General features: G+C 58.2%; 1 protein-coding gene across 1 annotated transcript in view; it reads right to left on the minus strand.

Annotated features, from left to right (window-relative positions):
• Nucleotides 1-2175: 2175 nt before the first annotated feature.
• SEMA6B (semaphorin 6B) overlaps nucleotides 2176-17641 on the minus strand; it is a 91650-nt gene continuing 76184 nt past the window's right edge. The window contains 6 exon segments of the mRNA XM_075070886.1: nucleotides 2176-6602; nucleotides 6870-6928; nucleotides 9678-9755; nucleotides 11576-11716; nucleotides 14158-14431; nucleotides 15787-15808. Of these exon segments, the coding sequence (XP_074926987.1) occupies nucleotides 5602-6602; nucleotides 6870-6928; nucleotides 9678-9755; nucleotides 11576-11716; nucleotides 14158-14431; nucleotides 15787-15808 (1575 nt within the window). The 3' untranslated portion in view covers nucleotides 2176-5601.

Raw genomic sequence — 17641 nt, forward strand, 5'->3', positions numbered from 1 at the left:
GTCGAGGCCCATAGTCAGCAAGACGGGCCAGCTAGGGTGTGTATTCACCAGCCATTACGTGCACACCTTGGGTGTGTTGGCCACTAGCCACGTACTGGCGTCTAGTGTTTGCCTATGCGTTGTATGACAGTACCGCCTAGCGGCCCCAGATGAACACAAGCCCCTGTCGTCCTTGGTGCTGTACAGACCATAGTGAGAGCTGGTCCCTGCTCCAGAGTCTAAACAGCCAAGAGAGTCTAGGGGTGAGACGCAAACGCACATAGTGAGGAAGGGCCGTGTGCAGCAGGTCAATGGCAGGGTCAGGCACAGGTGACACAGCTCTCAGCCCGGTGCTCTCTCCACTAGACCTCACTACCTCCTAGAGGCACTGCGTAAGTGACTGCCCAGCCAGAGTGCATCACTGTGCTTATAACATGGGCCAGCTCTTTTTCATATTAAAGGTTTCGCCTGGAAGGGCGAAATAATCAAGCCGCAGCCAGGCCCTACAAAAACGGGCTGTCCTGTCATTTGTGTGCAGGGCTTGCCTGAAAAATAGCAGCCCCCAACTCTGCACTAGTCCTCTCCTCTGCCTGTAGCGGAGTCAGAGCCTTTGCATTAGCAGACTCTTTGAAAAGGCTGGCTTACCTGAGCTGCTGGCATTGCCAAAACTGCCCGGGTGTCACCAAAACGGCATTCTAACCAACCAGCCAAACTTGCTAGCTCTGGGCTGAACGCAGGGCTCCCCAGGAAAGGGGCTCTGGCCTGTGCTGTGCAGGAGGGCCACCCAGAGGATTCAGGGGGCCTGGGGCAAAGCAATTTCGGAGCCTCCTTCCATAAAAAAAAGTTGCAATACTATAGAATACTATATTCTCATGGGGGCCCCTGTGGGACTGGGGCAAATTGCCCCACTTGCCCCCCCCCCCGGGCGGCCCTGCTGTGCAGGGGATCAGGTGGGACGCTCGTCATGGTCCCTCTGGGCCTAACCATGCTGACATTAGTTGGCAGACTTTGGTGCTTGCGCTCGTCTCCTGCTGCGCTTACCCACGGCACCAGGTGGGAGCACACGGGGTCTCTAGTCACACAGCACCATGAGCTGGGCTGAGCTCGTCCAGGCAGCCTGAGGGAGTTAGGCCCCCGACTCCCACTGAGCTCAGTAAAGCAGGAGTCTTTATGTCTGGAGACTGAGCACCCCTCAGGCAGCTGGTGAGCAGACCCACACAGACCCCGGGGAACTCCATGGGGCTGGGAACATTGCAGCGAGAGAGGGTTGCAGAATCTAGGACTTTGTTTTCAAGCTGGCTCCACTGCTGTGATCCAGGCCATTCTGGCCCTCTGGGAGATGATTATGGTCATTCCTGTCACTCAGCTCCGACCCAGACACTTGCCAGCCAGCCAGCGCCAAGCCCTTGCAAGAGGCTCTATCCCTCTTTCACAGGCTCAGGGCCGGGATGGCCCAGATTCCCAAAGGACTTTCGCTGCCTAACTTCCTTTGGAGTTCTGGGCAGAAGTGACTTGACCAAGGACCCACAGCTGGTATGTGGCAGAGGCAGGCCTGAAATCCATATCCTTCCCCTGGGCTGTTTGCTGGTGAACCTATCTGGAGCCAGGGTTAAGTGCGCAGGGCTGAGTGTGGCACTTCAGGTTGCTGGCTTGCACCCCCTCTGGGCTAACAGCAAGCAACCAGCCATCCAATACGGGTGTCACTCGGGGGCTCACAAGGACTGAGCCAGCTGCCCTGAGTCCAGCTGGTCGGGAGATTGTCCACCAGCATGACTGGCTGCCCATGGAGAAGCTGAAGCCTGGAGACACGCTGGCCCTAGTGAAGGTGGTAGGGGAAAGCTGGCCCTTGCTCTGTGGGTGGGATCTGCCATCTGGATGGGGCACCACGAGGCGGGGGTGGAGGGATCTTCCCCCGGCCCTGCGTTCGGTCCTTCAATTGCTGCTTTCAGCTACCGCGCTGCAAACTGCCTTTAAGTCACAGCAGATCTCAGACCACTGGCCATGGCAAAGTCAAGCTGGCATGGGTGGCAGGGACTGGCAGAGGCTGGGTGCCAGGGGCATTTCTCACTGGATTAGTCCCAGAGCTGGATACGCCACAGCCTGGTTCTTTGTGGATTCCCGTCCTCCCACCCTTGGGGAACCCCCAGGGCAAACGAAAGCGAGAAAAGACAGCGATGCTGGCAGGGGCGGGGGGTGTCCAGTCTTGTAAACAGAACTTTATTGGCAGGGGGAACTCCAGAGTTATACAGAGAAGTTTACTGCTGTAGCATGCATGGCCTGCACAGGTCAAAAGGAGGAAGGTCACAGGGGGGCACAGGTCACAAGAGAACTTGCATCGTACTGGACCACTCGCCTTGCAGTGGGTCGGCTCCTTGAGGGCTGCATGCCTCGCACGCCTTATTTACAGTGGTGGAGAGCGGGCAGCCTGCAGGCCTGGCTCCCCCTGGGGGCAGTTAGAGACGCCCACCCCTTTCCGCAGAGCCCATCACAGCTGTCCTGTCCCCCTCCGTGTCACCACGGTCCCCTCCCCTCTTCCCCCAGGCCTGGCTCTGCTCCCTTGTCAAACTCCCCAAGGCGGGGACCTGGCCCCCCAGCCTCCCTTGGGAAAGCAGGGGCCTGGCTGGCGGGGCCCAGGCTCCGCAGTGGGACGGGGCAGGAGCCCTGCTGAGCAGTCACCATCTTCCCAGAGCTTTGGCTGCCATTTTAAGCTGGCCTGGGCAGCATGCGGGCAGGATCCGTCCAAGTGCAGGCTAACCGGGCCAGCAGCCTGAGCATGGTATAGACTTCACCCACGGGGCCGTGGCCTGGGCGTGGTGTACGCCGTCCCCACGGGGCCGTGGCCTGGGCGTGGTGTACGCTGCCCCCACAGGGCCAGTGGCCTGGGCGTGGTGTACGCTGCCCCCATGGGGCCAGTGGCCTGGGCATGGCGTACGCTGCCCCCACGGGGGTCCAGGTCTTGTTGGCCTGATTGTCACAAGAGCTCAGCTCCCGTTCGGGCCCCTAATGGATGTGGTTGGATTCGCCCAGCCCCCAGCCCCCCCCTTTTGCCTGGAGCTCCAGCGCCAAGCTGGTGCCAGGCGAGAGCTGTGCTGGGGCCAGGCTACAGGCTAGATCGAAGAAGGGGGACAGCTGCTTCCAGATTACCTCTCCCAGCCCAGCAAGCACATCCTGCTGCCTGCCTCCACTGCCCAGCCAGCACCCAGGCGGTCACCCCCTCCCTCAGATGTCTTTCCTTGCCCTGGCCCCACGCTGCCAGAGGGTCCGGCCTCCAGGCAGAGCCGCTTCATCGGGCTTTGGGTCTCAGGCCCTGCCTGTCCCGGTGGGCAGACGCGACCCAGCAGCAGGATCTGACCCTGGACCCAGTGCTTCAGCTAACAGGCCCGGAGAGGACAGGAACCCGGCTCCCACCCCCAGCCAGACCCGGTGGCCCCAAGGGGGCTGGGGACCTCGTTTCAGTGGCTTTTGTGCTTGTGGTGGGACGTGCCGAAATGCCGCAGAGGAAGCCGTCCCTGTCAGCTCTATGGTCTGAGTGGGGTGCAGGGTACCTGGGGAGCAAGTGAATCCCCCCACCCCACTGGTGACTTTGTGCTCTCGGCGAGACTGGGAGAAGCAGCTGAGCATTGGGGCGACCATCTGAACCAGCCCCATCCCTTGCAATCTTCACTGGTCCCCACCACCCGGGGAGCTGCTCCACCGGCTTAGCCGCCATCAGGAGCAAGTGTAGACGAGAGCCAGCCCCAACACCTCAGGGAAGATGAGAGCTGGAGGCACCCCGGCAAATCGCAGCTCAGGCCCGGAAAGGCTGGCTGGGTGCCTGCAGGGGGCAGCGCCAGGCGCGCACACAGACACACCGAGGCATGCCCGCGTTATCGCACACTCCCCGTGCCCGGGACCGGTGCCAGCAGCTAGGCTCCAATCTGTGCTTTAGCAAGGGGGAGCAGGAGCCAGACTTCCCAGAGAGCCCCTTGCCCGCTTGGCTGCGGGTGGGTGGAGGAGGGGGACCCTGGGCGGAGATCTGCTGGCAACACCCCACCCGCTGCCCTGCCACAGCTGGAAACGCTCCTGACCCCTGGCCCGAGAGACGCCTCCATGCTGGAAGGATTGTGCAATTCGTGACAAAGGAAAGGAAAGAAAAAGAAAGGCTGCTCCCGCCCCCAATAAAATAAAAATATAAACAAGCCAAGATCTGATCCTGGAAGCCCCCAAGGAATCTGCGCCACCCCAGAGCAAGCCGCACACCTGGAGCCCCTTCCCGCCTCGTGGGCAGTAGAAAATCAGCCCCCAAACAGGTTTAAAACAAGGACAAAAAGATTGTGCTTCCTATTGTTCCAGAGACAGATACCCCGCTTCCTGTCTCCCCGGGGGAATCCACAGTCCCCAAGGCTATGGTTGTGCCAATCCTCTGCCCCACCCCCCTCCGCAGTCAGCTCCTGCTGGAATCGGGTGCCACGTGACCAACTGCATCAAGGCACGGGGGCGATGGAGCCGGCGGCGGCACCGTGCGGCTGTGGGGAGGCAGCCGGGAACCGTTTCACCAGCCAGTTCAGAGGCGCCTCGTTAGGGCTGCAGAGGGGCCGGTGGGGGGGGCAGTATCAGGAAATGTCGAAGGGACAGATGGGTGGTTTTGGGGAGCGTAGCGGTACCCTTGCTGCAGTGTCAATCCAATGCCATCTCCTGGCATCTGCCCGGCAGGGGTGACGGGTAAAGTGCTGGTCTGTCTGCAGAGAGGCAGCTGGACGGGCAGATCGGCCCCAGCCAGGCAGGAAGAAAACACCCCCGCGGTCCCCCCCTCTCTTTGCTGGTCCACCAGTGGAGTAGCCACTGGCACCACGCCAGATCCTAGTGCTAGCCAAGCTGGCGGGGAGCCAACCGGCCGGATTCCCTGGAGGTCGCAGCCTGAAGCCCTGTCCTGGGATAGACAGAGGGGGTCTTGCCCCAACAGAGCAGGGCAGAAGGGGTGTTGCCCACCGCAAGTGGAGGAACGGGCCCAGCCCTTGCCAGGGGTACCCAGGCCCTGTGCCCTCCCAGCAAGAGGCAAAAGGAGACTTTGGGCACTGGCCGTGTCAGGTGGGGGGAACAGAGGAGCTGTGGCTTTGGCCCCTTCCAAAAGAAAGAGGAGAACTCTGAGATCCTGGGGAGGCCGCTCTGCGCTGGGGTGTCAAGGAGCAAGAAGAGCTCACCCCCCCACCATTTACAGTACAAAAACGAGGAGGTGACAAGCCGGGCGGGGTGGGGGGGCCCAGGTTCACCAGGGCCTTGTCCAGCCAGCTGCCTTCCACCTCCTCGCGCTGCTTTGTTATATCTATGCTGATGCCGAAATCCTGCTTGGAGGGGCCCCAATCCTGCCTAGGTCCCACCAAAAAGAAGGAGCAAGTGGGGCAGGTTCATGGAGAAGAGTCCAGTGCGGAAGCACCAGCTGCCAGAGAAAACGCAGAGACACCCCCCTCCCGCCCACAACTGGCTCCTCTCTGGCGCCCCCTACAGTCATTCGCTGGAGACACCTGGGTCTGGGGCGTGTCTCTCTGGATGGGAGTGAGGCTCCCTAGGCTCCGCCCTCTCTGCTGAAACCCCGCCCCAAAGAGGAGGCTATAAAATCAAACCACACCCCTCCCCGGCCGGCTCCTATTTGACCGAGGGAGTCCGCTCGATGCTGTACTTGAGGAGGTGGCTGAGGTCCGTGAGGGTGTGCTGGCTGCCCAGCGTGGGGGCCTCTGGGGGCCCGACGTGCTGGCTGTACACCCCCCGGTTCTCCACGCTATTGAACGTGTGGTTCCTCTTGAGGTGGGCGGCTGCCTGTCTGGCGGCGTTGTTGCTGTTGAAATTCAGCTTGTCAGGGTTCCAGTGGCTGCCGTCCCCGGCCTCCCCGCTCGGTGCCGACACCACCCGGCGCCGGTCCGGGCTGTCATGCGGCATGACGGGGAACTCGCCGCAGGAGCTCCTGCCCAAGCCGGGCCGGTGGGAAGGGGGCGGCTGCTGCTGGCCCCTCAGCCCCTCGCCCCGCTCTCGTGCCCTGCTCACTGGCAGGTAGTGCATGTCCACGGAGGAGTTGCTCGTCTCATCCTCCAGCTCTTGGTCCATGAGCATGGAGTGGCAGATGGGGATGACGCGCCCGGCCCCCAGGTGGTGGGGCATCTGGGCGTGGCTGGAGTGCAGCAGGATGACGGAGGAGCCCGCGCAGGGCGGCTCGCGGATGGAGGCGTTGATGAGATTGTGGCTCTGCTCCCAGCTGCAGTTCTTGAGGTTGCTGGGGCAGCGCTTCTGCTGTAGGGGGGTCTGCTCGGGGGTGGGCAGCACCCCCGAGTCCAGGTCATGCTGGCTCACCTTGATGAGCCCCTTGGGCCAGCCGTTCTGCATCAGCGGGGCCAAGAGGTTCTCGGGTTGGCCCCCGCGGGCGTGGCGCTCGCCCAGCCGGCTGACGCTCACCACCGACTCGCTGTGCGCCAGGATGTTCTCTTTGTCCTTGCGGCGCGCCAGCTCCTTGCGGCCTCGGTGCCCGATGAACCAGCACACGCTGAAGCCGGAGATCACCGCCCCGATGACGAAGGCAGCCACGGAGGAGATCACCAGCAGATTCACGGAGACCAGCCCGTCTGGCTCCTCCACGAAGCTCTCCGTCACCAGCCCTGGGGGGACGGAGGAGCAGGTGAGCTCGCGGGGAGCGGGCACAGCCAGAGCCAGGCTGCCTGGCATGTTGGCACTGTGCGTTCGCCCTGTGTGCCCGGCAATCAGAGAGTCCGAAGGGCGGAACACGGCTCAGACCAGGACCACGGTGCCAGCTGGGATCTGGCAGCGTGAGCTTCCCCACAGCAGTGCCCTGCCCAGACCAGCTGCTTGTCCTACCCCATGAGTTGTCCCCCTCTCCCTCCGCCAGCGAGCATGGGAGCTCTTACCCTCACACTCTCCGAGGTGCGAGGTGCTGCCTCCGGCGATGTCCTGTTCGAACACAGCCCTGTGGGATGGCCACAAGAAAGGAAGAGATCAGTCAGAGGGAGGAAACAGGCCAGGCCTGTGGTGCTACCTAGGACTTGAACATGGCTGCTGCCCGGGGGAGGGTGGGCGGGGGGATGCCAGGCTCAGAGAGGCCAGCTGTCAGCTCATTGCTGGCTCTGTGCTTCCTGCGCCGGGAACCAAACAGGGCCCGGCTGGGTCAGCACCTGGGTGGGAGACAGCAAACCCAGAGCACTCAGGGACGGGCACTCTCCCATCTGAGCCAATGCAGGGCATAGTGTTGGGGGTTGGGAATAGGAGGGGGGCTGACTTCACCCCTGCAGTCAGGGCAGACCCTAGTATAGTGCTAGGGGACGCTGTGCTGCAGGGGCCTGTCAGAAGTAGACAGGTAAGGGTTAATTTTCTTTTACCTGTAAGGGGTGGATAGGGGGGAATCAAGCACCTGACCAGAGGACCAATCAGAGAACTGGATTTTTTTTAAAGTCTGGGAGGGAAAAGAAATCGGGGTCTTTTGTTTCTCCCGGCTATGGATTGAAACAGCTTTTCTGCTAACTCCAATCTTCTTTCTAATATTCTACTATCAAGTGTGAGTACAAAGGAAACCAAGCAATAGGCTGTTATGTGCTTTGCTTTGTATTTACATGGGTGTAATTGCTGGACTGGTTTAAATTGGCTATTTTTTTGAATCAGACTGTGTATTCCTAATTCTTATAAGCAAGAGCCTGTAACTGACATCTTAATGCAGTGGGTTATATTTTTCTGTATTTTCTTTCTTTTTATATAAAGTTGCTTTTTAAAATCCTGGTTGGTGGCAGCGAGATCAGAGCCAAGCTGGGTATAAGCTTGGGGAGAGTTTCATGTTAAGCCCCCAAATTTTGGATGCTAAGGTCCAGATTTGGGACAGAGGCTTTATCACAGGGCCCCTGCAGTCGGTGGTGTTAGGGGCCCTGGGCTGGGCTGCTGGGGGGCCCCGTGGCAGCTGATCCCGGGATAGGAGACAGCCCCAGTGCCCTGGCCCGATTCCTGCAGAGGAGGGAATTCCATCCTCCACCCCCCTCACCTGCCCCAGTGATGCCAAATGGAAATGACATGCCCCAGGGTGGGGGGGTGCTCAGCTCGGGCTGGGACGGGGAACGCAGCAGCAGAAGGTTGGATCGAAGCAAAGAGCTCAGTGCTCCCAGAAGATGAGAGATGCTCGGTGGATGGTCCCCCATCAGTGCTCCGGGTCTCAGTATGTAGCAGCAGGATTTTATGTTTGTATTTTACATAATTTAGAATGAAGGCATGTATTAAACGTAGAGGTGTATGATTTGATCATAGCCTGCCAGGTAGCCTTTTTCAGTCGCAGAACAGAACGGCCTAATGGGCCACAGAATTTGTGTCCGTGCTGATTTCAAGGCAGTGACAGACCTTTGAGGGTCACTCATTTGTTGTAGGTTTAGCACTGTAAAATAAGTCAAAGAATGCCATGCTTGTTTTCTTTTGCGTTGCAACTTGATGTTCCTGTTCCAAATGTTCTGCGTAAATTAATTGTTGTGTGTGTGAATAAAAAGTGTGTGTTAAAAGAGAAGTGTGAAGGCCATCGCTGAACCAGACCATCTGGGGAGGAACCGGAGACAGATGCAAGGGTGCCAAGAGGCTGCAACATGCCCCTATTGAAATGTCAGAGGAGGGCAGATTGACGACTCTAAGATGAGACAGGCACCTATCAGTGGCTGTGCTGAAGAATGAGGACAATTTAAGAAAACAAGCGCTTGTTAAACAACAATTGATTACAGCAGGACGGTGCAAAAATCGTTGGTCCCAATGAAGGAAAATCACGATCTAAACAGGGTGCCTTGCCATGAAGCTTTGGGGTTGTCCTGCCAAGACTTCCCTGGAGCAGCATGTCATGAGCGACGGAACCCGGCTCCTCCGTACCGGTGATCAACCTAGCTGGCCACTAGGTTGATCTGGACTGGTAACTATAATATGAACTGGCAGGACGTGTGTGTGTGTGTGTGTGTGTGTGTGTGTGTGTGTAAAATACATATGCTAATTGTTGTATTTTCAATGAACACGGCGTATTGCCTTTTCCCCTGAAAAAGATCCCGTGTGCTTCTTATAAGCATACCAAATATGCCCCACTGGCAAATCCCTCCCCTCTCCGTAATCTGGGGCTTGGTCCAGCCCTATGTCCATGGAGCACCCCGGGAGGGAGCTACTCCCCAGTACACCCTGAGGGGCTGCTGGCCTCTGAGCATCTCTCCTTTATCCCCAGATGCCTAGCAAGGGGCAGGGACACGGGGAAAGGGCTGAGATGCTGCATGAGAAAGAAGACCCCAGGATCCTTTCGGCAGCAGAATTCTGGGCAAAACCTCTCACCTGGGCACCGAATTCCTGCCCCACCTGGTGGGGACCACACGCCGTTACTGTCTGATGGGGCTTGGGTTTGAGATGAGTTTGCTGGTTCTCAGCCCAGCTGTTAGTAGGGTCGCAGCATAAACCCCACCTGCACAACCAGTGGTGTCCCAGGCTGGCTGGCTCAGCAGAGAGGCCGAAGACGCAGGGAGGTGGCCCCTCCAGATCAGGGTGGAGGCAGAGTATCAGGGCAGAGAGGTGGAGGCTCATCCCACAGCCTGGGCTGCCCCAGCTCCACACAGGTCCCCGGGCTCTAGGGCTGTTCACACAGCATTACCTACAGCAGCCAACTCCGACCAAGGTGGCTCCCCAGCCCCAGCCCTGGAGGGGTCCTCGCTGGCCAGCATTACCTGGTGCTAGTTTCCAGGAAGATGCAGGAGCCCTCAGGGGTCCAGCCGCAGTAGGGGTCCCGGCTCCCGAGGCAGTTCCTGAAACCCAGCAGGAAAGATGGGCTGGTTAGAGAAGTCCGTGTCCCGGCATGGTGGATTGCGAGCGCCTGGTCCGCAGTCGAGGTGGGACAGTTCACTGGGTGGGGGATTTCACACCTACTGGGCCAAATCTATCCCTGGTGTAGGCCCCTTGGAGGCAGCGAGGTCACACGGCAAAGATGTTGGTTCACAGGCTCTCTGTAAACCTGGGTGTGACTCGTGAGAAGGCTGCATCCGGGGCGCTGACTATTAATAATGAAGGAATCCGGGCTGGCATGTATACAGGCAGCGTGGGCTGGCCAGGATCTCAGGACACCTGGGTTCTCGTCCCAGCTCTGCTATTGGGGGACGTGGGACAAGTCACTTCCTCTGTTTCCCTTCCCACCTTTCATGTTGTCCGTGAGCCCGTACGAGCAGGGACTGTCTCTCGCTCTACGTGCAGCGCCTGGCACAGCGGGGCCCTGGTCTCTGGTGAGGGCTCCAGATGCAGCCGCATACAACGAATTACCTCCAAAAAGCTCCATGACACAGTCCAGGCCTCCCAAGGTAGGAGGCGGCAGCATTAATGCCTGTGTTACCTCAATCCAGAGTAGGGGCGGCTCTAGGCATTTCGCCGCCCCAAGCACAGCAGGCAGGCTGCGTTCGGCGGCTTGCCTGCGAGATGTCCGCTGGTTCCGCGGCTTCAGCGGACCTCCCACAGCCATGCCTGCGGGAGGTCCAGAAGCCGCGGGACCAGCGGGCCCTCCGCAGGCAAGCCACCGAAGGCACCCTGCCTGCCGCCCCTGCGGTGCCGGCAGAGCGCACCCCGCGGCCTGCTGCCCCAAGCATGCGCTTGGCGTGCTAGGGCCTGGAGCCACCCCGATCCAAAGCCCTAGTGCATTTGCGTTAGGGTCTCGTCTTTAAGGACCACATGCTATTTTTAACATGGGGTCCCCTGCTTCATTCAGCAGTTGGTCAACTCTCAGCTTCAGGGGATGGAGGCCACGTCTGCTCAGGTGGGCAGCTGGCTATCGACCAAGCTGGAGCTGATGGCAGGGAAGGAGCCCAGAATACCACGGAGGCCCCCTCTTGTCTACCCCATGCAGCAGAGCCCGGGAGCTGATGGACAAAGGCTCCAGCTGGAGGGCGGGAGAAATCCTCCCCCAACACATCTGGTTGATCCTTCAGTGGTGGTTGTCCTGGAAAAATCCCACATTGCCCTGGGCTCAGTCCCTCCCCGGCAGCCAGAGCTTTAACTTGCCAGGAGCTTCCCTAAGGGGACAGGTATTAAGCCGAGACGTTCTGAATAATTGCATCCTGGGCTCTGATAATGAGGCAGGGGAATGTGGTGGGTGAGGACGCGGGTAGTGGCCCTCGGGCCCCACCACGTGTGATGGGTGGCATTACTTGGGAAGCAGCTTGGCTCCTATTCCCCCCTGAACCACAACGGGACAGCGGGGACCAGAGCTGGGGAAAAGGCTCTGGGGCAGAGCCAAGGTGATCCCATGATGCGGGAGGATGGGTTTGAACCCCTCCTGCCCCCGCTGTTATGTTCATGCCCCCACCCCAAAGAGAAAGGTATAGCCAGACTGAACCCCCAAACAAGTGATGTCGCCACCTTCTCAGGCCTTTCAATGCAAAACCAGGGAGAAGTTTGTCTGTTGTGGGGGAGGTGTACTTGACAGAAACCCCGCCCACTCACAACCCCAAACCCCACCCACAACCCCAAACCCTGCCCACTCAGAACCCCAAAGCCCACCCCCCCACAACCCCAAACCCCGTCTGCTCACAACCCCATGCCACTGAACTGTGGTGGCAAGAGCTGAGAATGAGAAACTCACTTCATGCAGCCCGAGTGCTGCTGGCATCGGGCAGTGGGCACCCTCACCACGCACAGGGGGAAGGCCAGCAGTAAGGACCCCGTGGCTTTGTCCAGCTCCATGCCCAAGAGCTTCCTTTCATCCTCGTTGTCTCGGCCACACCTGCAGACAGAGCCGGGGGAAATCTCAGCCCGCCCCACGTCCAGGAGGAGAGCCCGCCCGCCTGGGCCCTGGGCTGCCACTGTGGGGAGTGGCCAGCGTGTGACTGGGACAGGTCCCCAGGAGGGCACGGGGCGGAGGGACCTTTGGCATCCTTCCCAACGGACAGAGAACAGAACCAAAGCCCCAGGTTCCTCCCCCCACCTGAGAAAGTGCCAAGTCAGGCAAGGAAACCGAGGTCCTTTTGTGCTGCAGGAGATGAGCGGGGGGGATTCACTCTGCGTTGCTTCAGGGAGGCTTGAGACCCGAGGACCGATCGCACCCTGCATTGGGTGGACATGGAGGGGAAGGGGCACGAAACGTGAACGTAGGGTGACCAGATGTCCTGATTTTATAGGGACAGTCTCAATATCTGGGGCTCTGTCTTACACAGGCTCCGATTACCCGCCACCTTCTGTCCCGATTTTTCACACTTGCTGTCTGGTCACCCTAGGTGAACTCGGAGTGTGTGTGGGAGCCACTAGGAATCGGACCCCCTCGGAATCCAGCTTCTGCACCAGGGCTTGAGAATGACGTGGGAGACCGTGACAGAGACCTGCCCGGGCAGATCTAGTACCCGCGTCGCACCATCGGCTCACTCGTTCACCACAGGTGTGCGTGGCGTGCGCGGTCTCTGCCGAAAGCTAAGAACTCGCCGCACGTCGTGGTCAGGGCGAGATGTTGGGAGAGGACGTCGTGGGAGAGAGAGATAACAGGGAGGAGATTAGCTTTGAAGTGAAGCTTGTCTGACTGAATCAGCTACCCTGAGTTTACTGTCTCAGCTGCAGGCCTGAGGATTTACAAGGACTCAAGTACCCCAAGAAAAGTCTCGGACTCGGGGACCCCCCGGGGCAAGAGACAAGAGTCTGTAACTGCAGGAGAAGAGAGGGCACAAGCATGGGTTGCAGGTTTGTAGAAATTGTGGTGATGCCCAGAACTTGCCCCCCCAAACTCTGCCCCACACCTGCCTAAGGCTCTGGGAGGGAGTTTGGGTGGGGGGAGGAGGTCTGGGGTGCAGGCCCTGGGCTGGGGATTGGGGTGCAGGGTCTGGGATGGAGTTCGGGTGGGGGAGTGGGTCTGGGGTGTAGGCTCTGGGAGGGAGTTTGGGTGCTGGGTGCAGGCTTTGGGTTGGGGCAGGGGGTGGGGGTGCAGGAGGGGGTGAGGGGTGCAGGCTCCAGGAGAGGGTGAGGGGTGCAGGCTCTGAGCTGGGGGTGGGGGTGCAGGCTCTGGGAGGGAGTTTGGGGGCAGGAGGAGGTGCAGGGGTGAGGGCTGTGGGGCTGAGGATGAGGGGTGTGAGAGGGGGCTTAGGGCTAGGGCAGAGGGTTGGGATGTGGAGTGAGGGCTGTGGGGCTGGGGACGAGGGGTTCATGATGCAGGAGCGGGCTCAGGGTTGGGGCACAGGATTAGGGTGCTGGAGGATGAGGGCTCTGGCTGGTGCTGGGGTTGAGGGGTTTGGGGTGTTGGAGAGGCTCAGGGCTAGGGTGGAAGGGCAGCCTACCCTGCCATTAGTGGATGGGGGGATGAGGACCCTGCGGCAGCAGATAACAGTTGATGCCGGGAGCCGGCAGAGCAGAGTCAGCGTGAGCTGCAGGCTCCGGGGCACAGGGGAGGTGAGCGGGGGTAGCAAGTGGGGCTGGGGGACACTGGGGGAGGCAGGTGGGGACGGGGGAGAGACTCGGCCCCAAACATTGGTGGAGCTGGGCCCCCGGGCCCTGAATATTGCTGGAGACCAGGCACAATGAGTGTATATAACTCGCCACCCATGGGCACAAGATTTTATCCATTTCTGGGCTGGACAAGTGCTGCACGGACTGACTGTTTGGGTGAGAAACACCTTGCTAGGCAGGAAAGCTGCTTGTTACTAAGTATAGATTGTAGACTGGGTTTTCAGTTTTTCTTACGTTTCCAAATCCTTCTACTTGCTGCTATTTGAGCCTATGTCTCAAGCTCTGTGCAATATACTTCACTTTGGGATTGCTACAGACACGTCTACACGCCTTGCGCTGGGGAGAGGGCAGAACCAAGATGAAACCAGGACCCTGGGGTGTGCTGCGGGTGCCCAGACGCAAGGGACGGGGCACTCCAGTGCACACGAATAGGAGCTGGGGAGTGTAACACCAGGTAGTTGGGGACAGTTTCCCCAGGTGGGCACAGACAAGGCTCTCTGCTGCTGTGAGAAAGCCGTAGTGACTCACCTGAGCATCACAGGGACTTGGATCCATCTGTCCAGGTGCTTACCCCATGCCCATACCTATGGGATTTCCCGCTCTCTGACTGGCACCTCTGGGTCCCCAAAGCCCACTGCATGTTCCCCAAACCCCTCCATCCTATTTAACTTCATTCCCAGCCCCTGGGCACCACTGTTCCAAGAGCGCGAGCCGAGCCTAGGCAGTGTCTGTGCCTACCTGCCGGGGTGGTAGGTCTCGAACTCCTCCAGGAGCAGGCTCTGGCTCCCGGCGCTGACAGCTGAGGGGCTGGCACTGATGTTGGGCTTGATCAGGAACTTGAGGACGGTGCCGGTGTTGGAGCCCAGGAAGACCACGGTGCAGTTGCCCCAGGGCCCCGCCTCACTGTCCACCACAATTTTGTGGAGCTGATACCTGCAAAGCAGGGGGTGGAGGTGGGGTCGCTCGTTATTGTTCATGACGGCTGAGGTCCAGGAGAAGCCCAAGAGAAGAGGTGATGCCATCAGGTGTTGGGGAGCAAGGCAGGGGAGATGGGATAGTGACTTGGGGTTAACACACCTAGCGTGGATCGGACTTGCTGTACCTATTGGGTTTCTGGGAAACTGGGCAGGCGGAAGCCCGCCCACTGCTAAAGGATCCTCCCCCCAGCCTAAGGGGACGATCTACAGGACCTCAACAACCCAACTGATTTCAGGGGACAACTAAGAAAAGAACAGGGACAGGAGTGCGGTCAGAGGGTCATAAGAAGGGAGCCTGACAGGGACACTGAGCAGAGAACCCCAGACAGTGCCCAGTGCCCCTCGAAGGCGTCAAGGGAGCCAGTGGACGCCGCCCAGAGGAACTCTCCCCGGATACGTGAACGGACAAACGATCGGAAACAAGCCCCACAGTCACAGGAGTCTCCACTGGCCAACCTCCTCTCCCTGGTTGTGTAGAGAGCCGTTTTAGCCAGGGCGAGGAGGAGGTTGACCAGGAGGTCCCGCGACTTAAAAGACCTGCTAAGTTACCACTTACTGCCCTCCTGCTAGTGCGTATGGGAAATGTACATCCCCATCCAAACCCAACCCACATCACCACCAGAATCCACCGAGATCCTCATGAGACCCCAACCCAGATTCTCATAAGAACCCAGATCCCAAACTGAACTTGATCCAGATCCTAATCAGAACCCAACCCACATCCCTAACCAGAACCCACCCAGATCCCCATGAGAACAGAACTCAGATCCTCATGAGAACCCAGCTCAGATCCTCATGAGAACCCAACCCAGATCCCCATGAGAACACAACCCAGATCCCAAATGGAACCTGAAGAAACAACAATCCAAGAAGGTGTACACACATCTATGTGCCCACCCACACCTACACACACGCACACCCCAGGTATCCATGCACATACCAGAAGCCCATGCACCATACACTCAGAGCAGAAATGCACCGATCCTACATGCATTCTGGACACAATCCCTCTCCACACACAGGGACATCCCTGCTTCCACACATTTCCACACTTGCACATCAGGTGTGGGCACAGACACCCCTGCACCACTCCAATGGCTTCCTTGCTATGCGACATACATCCACGCAGCTCCAGGCCCAGACAGACAGACCCCTAAACACACAGACAGGCGGACCCTGGAGGCCGAGCTAAGGCCCGACAGAGGAGAGGAAGAGATTTCAGTGGGTATCACAGCCTCTGCAGAAAGCTGCAGCTAAACAAGAGGCTCCTTGTTCCCTCCCCCCCCCCCCAAGGGTCAATTAGAATAAGTTTTCTGTTGTCTCATTATAGCTGTAATTATCAGCACCAACAAGCTCCGGCTGTTTTGCATTTTCACAGCACTGGTACCATGGGGTGAGGATTGGGAAGAACTCTGCTCCCCACTCACTCCTGCTCCCTCCTGCCAGCATGCCATCGGGGCCTGGCTGGCGATCACATACCCCCCGGCACGTGCACTTGTCCCCGTCCCCCCTGCTGCCTGCATATGCACCCCCAGACGTGTGGTGCAAGCTCCCCACCACACCCCCGCTGCAATTCCCCTTTCAACACCTCGAATCCCAGTGAGTGATGCATCTGCCCATCAACACGAGCCCCCAGAGCCTCTAGTTGGGAGCTTTTGGCTTGAGAGCCAGGGAGTGACGCTTGATTAATGCCACATAAAACAGCAATTAAGGCAGATTTAATTAGAATGAGGCAATCTCGGCAGCAAAGTTTAGAAGATTTATCAACCCTCTTGGTGCACTCAATCCTCGCACAGGCACGTGCACACACACACACACACAAGTGGACATGTAACACCCACCCAATCACAAATGCACATTTACACACTGGTACATACATTTGCAAGAGCATGCATACACACACAAGTGCATGTGTACACCCATGGGCATACAAGTACACAAGGCCACATGTCCACGCACTCACGGCTGCACACACGCACACAAGTGGACATGTACACACACACACACACGTGCATGTATACACACAAGTATATATGTACGTGTACACACACTCAAGTGCACATGCACACACACAAATGTAGACACGCTCACAAGTGCACACGTACGCACACAAGTATATATGTACATGTGTACACACACTGAAGTGCACATGCACACACACAAGTGTAGACACACACTCAAGTTCACACGTACGCACATACATCCACACTCACAAGTGCACACATACACAGGCATGCACCCACTCACAAGGCACATGTGTACACACAGAAGTGTACATGTACACACGTGCACATACACACTCAGTTGCATGAATTCACACACATGCACACACATGCGCACACATGTGCACACACCCTTCATTTCATTTATCTCCCTCTAAGGGCAATCATAGAATCATAGAATCTCAGGGTTGGAAGGGACCTCAGGAGGATCTAGTCCAACCCCCTGCTCAAAGCAGGACCAGCACCAACTAAATCATCCCAGCCAGGGCTTTGTCAAGCTAGGCCTTAAAAACCTCTAAGGAAGGAGATTCCACCACCTCCCTAGGGAACCCATTTCAGTGCTTCACCACCCTCCTAGTGGAAAAGTTTTTCCTAATATCCAACCTAAACCTCCTCCACTGCAACTTGAGACCATTGCTCCTTGTTCTGTCATCTGCCACCACTGAGAACAGCCGAGCTCCATCCTTTTTTGGAAGTCATGTGACCCAGCCCCCTAATCATTTTTGTTGCCCTGTGCTGGACTCTCTCCAATTGTCCACATCCCTTCTGTAGCGGAGGGCCCAAAACTGGATGAAATACTCCAGATGTGGCCTCACCAGTGCCGAATACAGAGAATGATCACTTCCCTCGATCTGCTGGCAATGCTCCTACTAACGCAGCCCAATATGCCGTGAGCCTTCTTGGCAACAAGGGCACACTGCTGACTCATGTCCAGCTTCTCGTCCATTGTAATCCCCAGGTCCTTTTCTGCAGAACTGCTGCTTAGCCAGTCGGTCCCCAGCCTGTAGTGGTGCATGGGGTTCTTCCATCCTAAGTGCAGGACTCTGCATTTGTCCTTGTTGAACCTCATCAGATTTCTTTTGGCCCAATCCTCCAATATGTCTAGGTCACTCTGAACCCTATTCCTATCCTCCAGCTTATCTACCTCTCCCCCCAGCTTAGTGTCATCCGTGAACTTGCTGAGGGTGCAATTAATCTCATCATCTCGATCATTAATAAAGATGTTGAACAAAACCAGCCCCA

The sequence above is a fragment of the Chelonoidis abingdonii genome, chromosome 11 (genome assembly GCF_003597395.2).
Source record: "Chelonoidis abingdonii isolate Lonesome George chromosome 11, CheloAbing_2.0, whole genome shotgun sequence".
NCBI classification, from domain to species: Eukaryota; Metazoa; Chordata; order Testudines; family Testudinidae; genus Chelonoidis; species Chelonoidis abingdonii.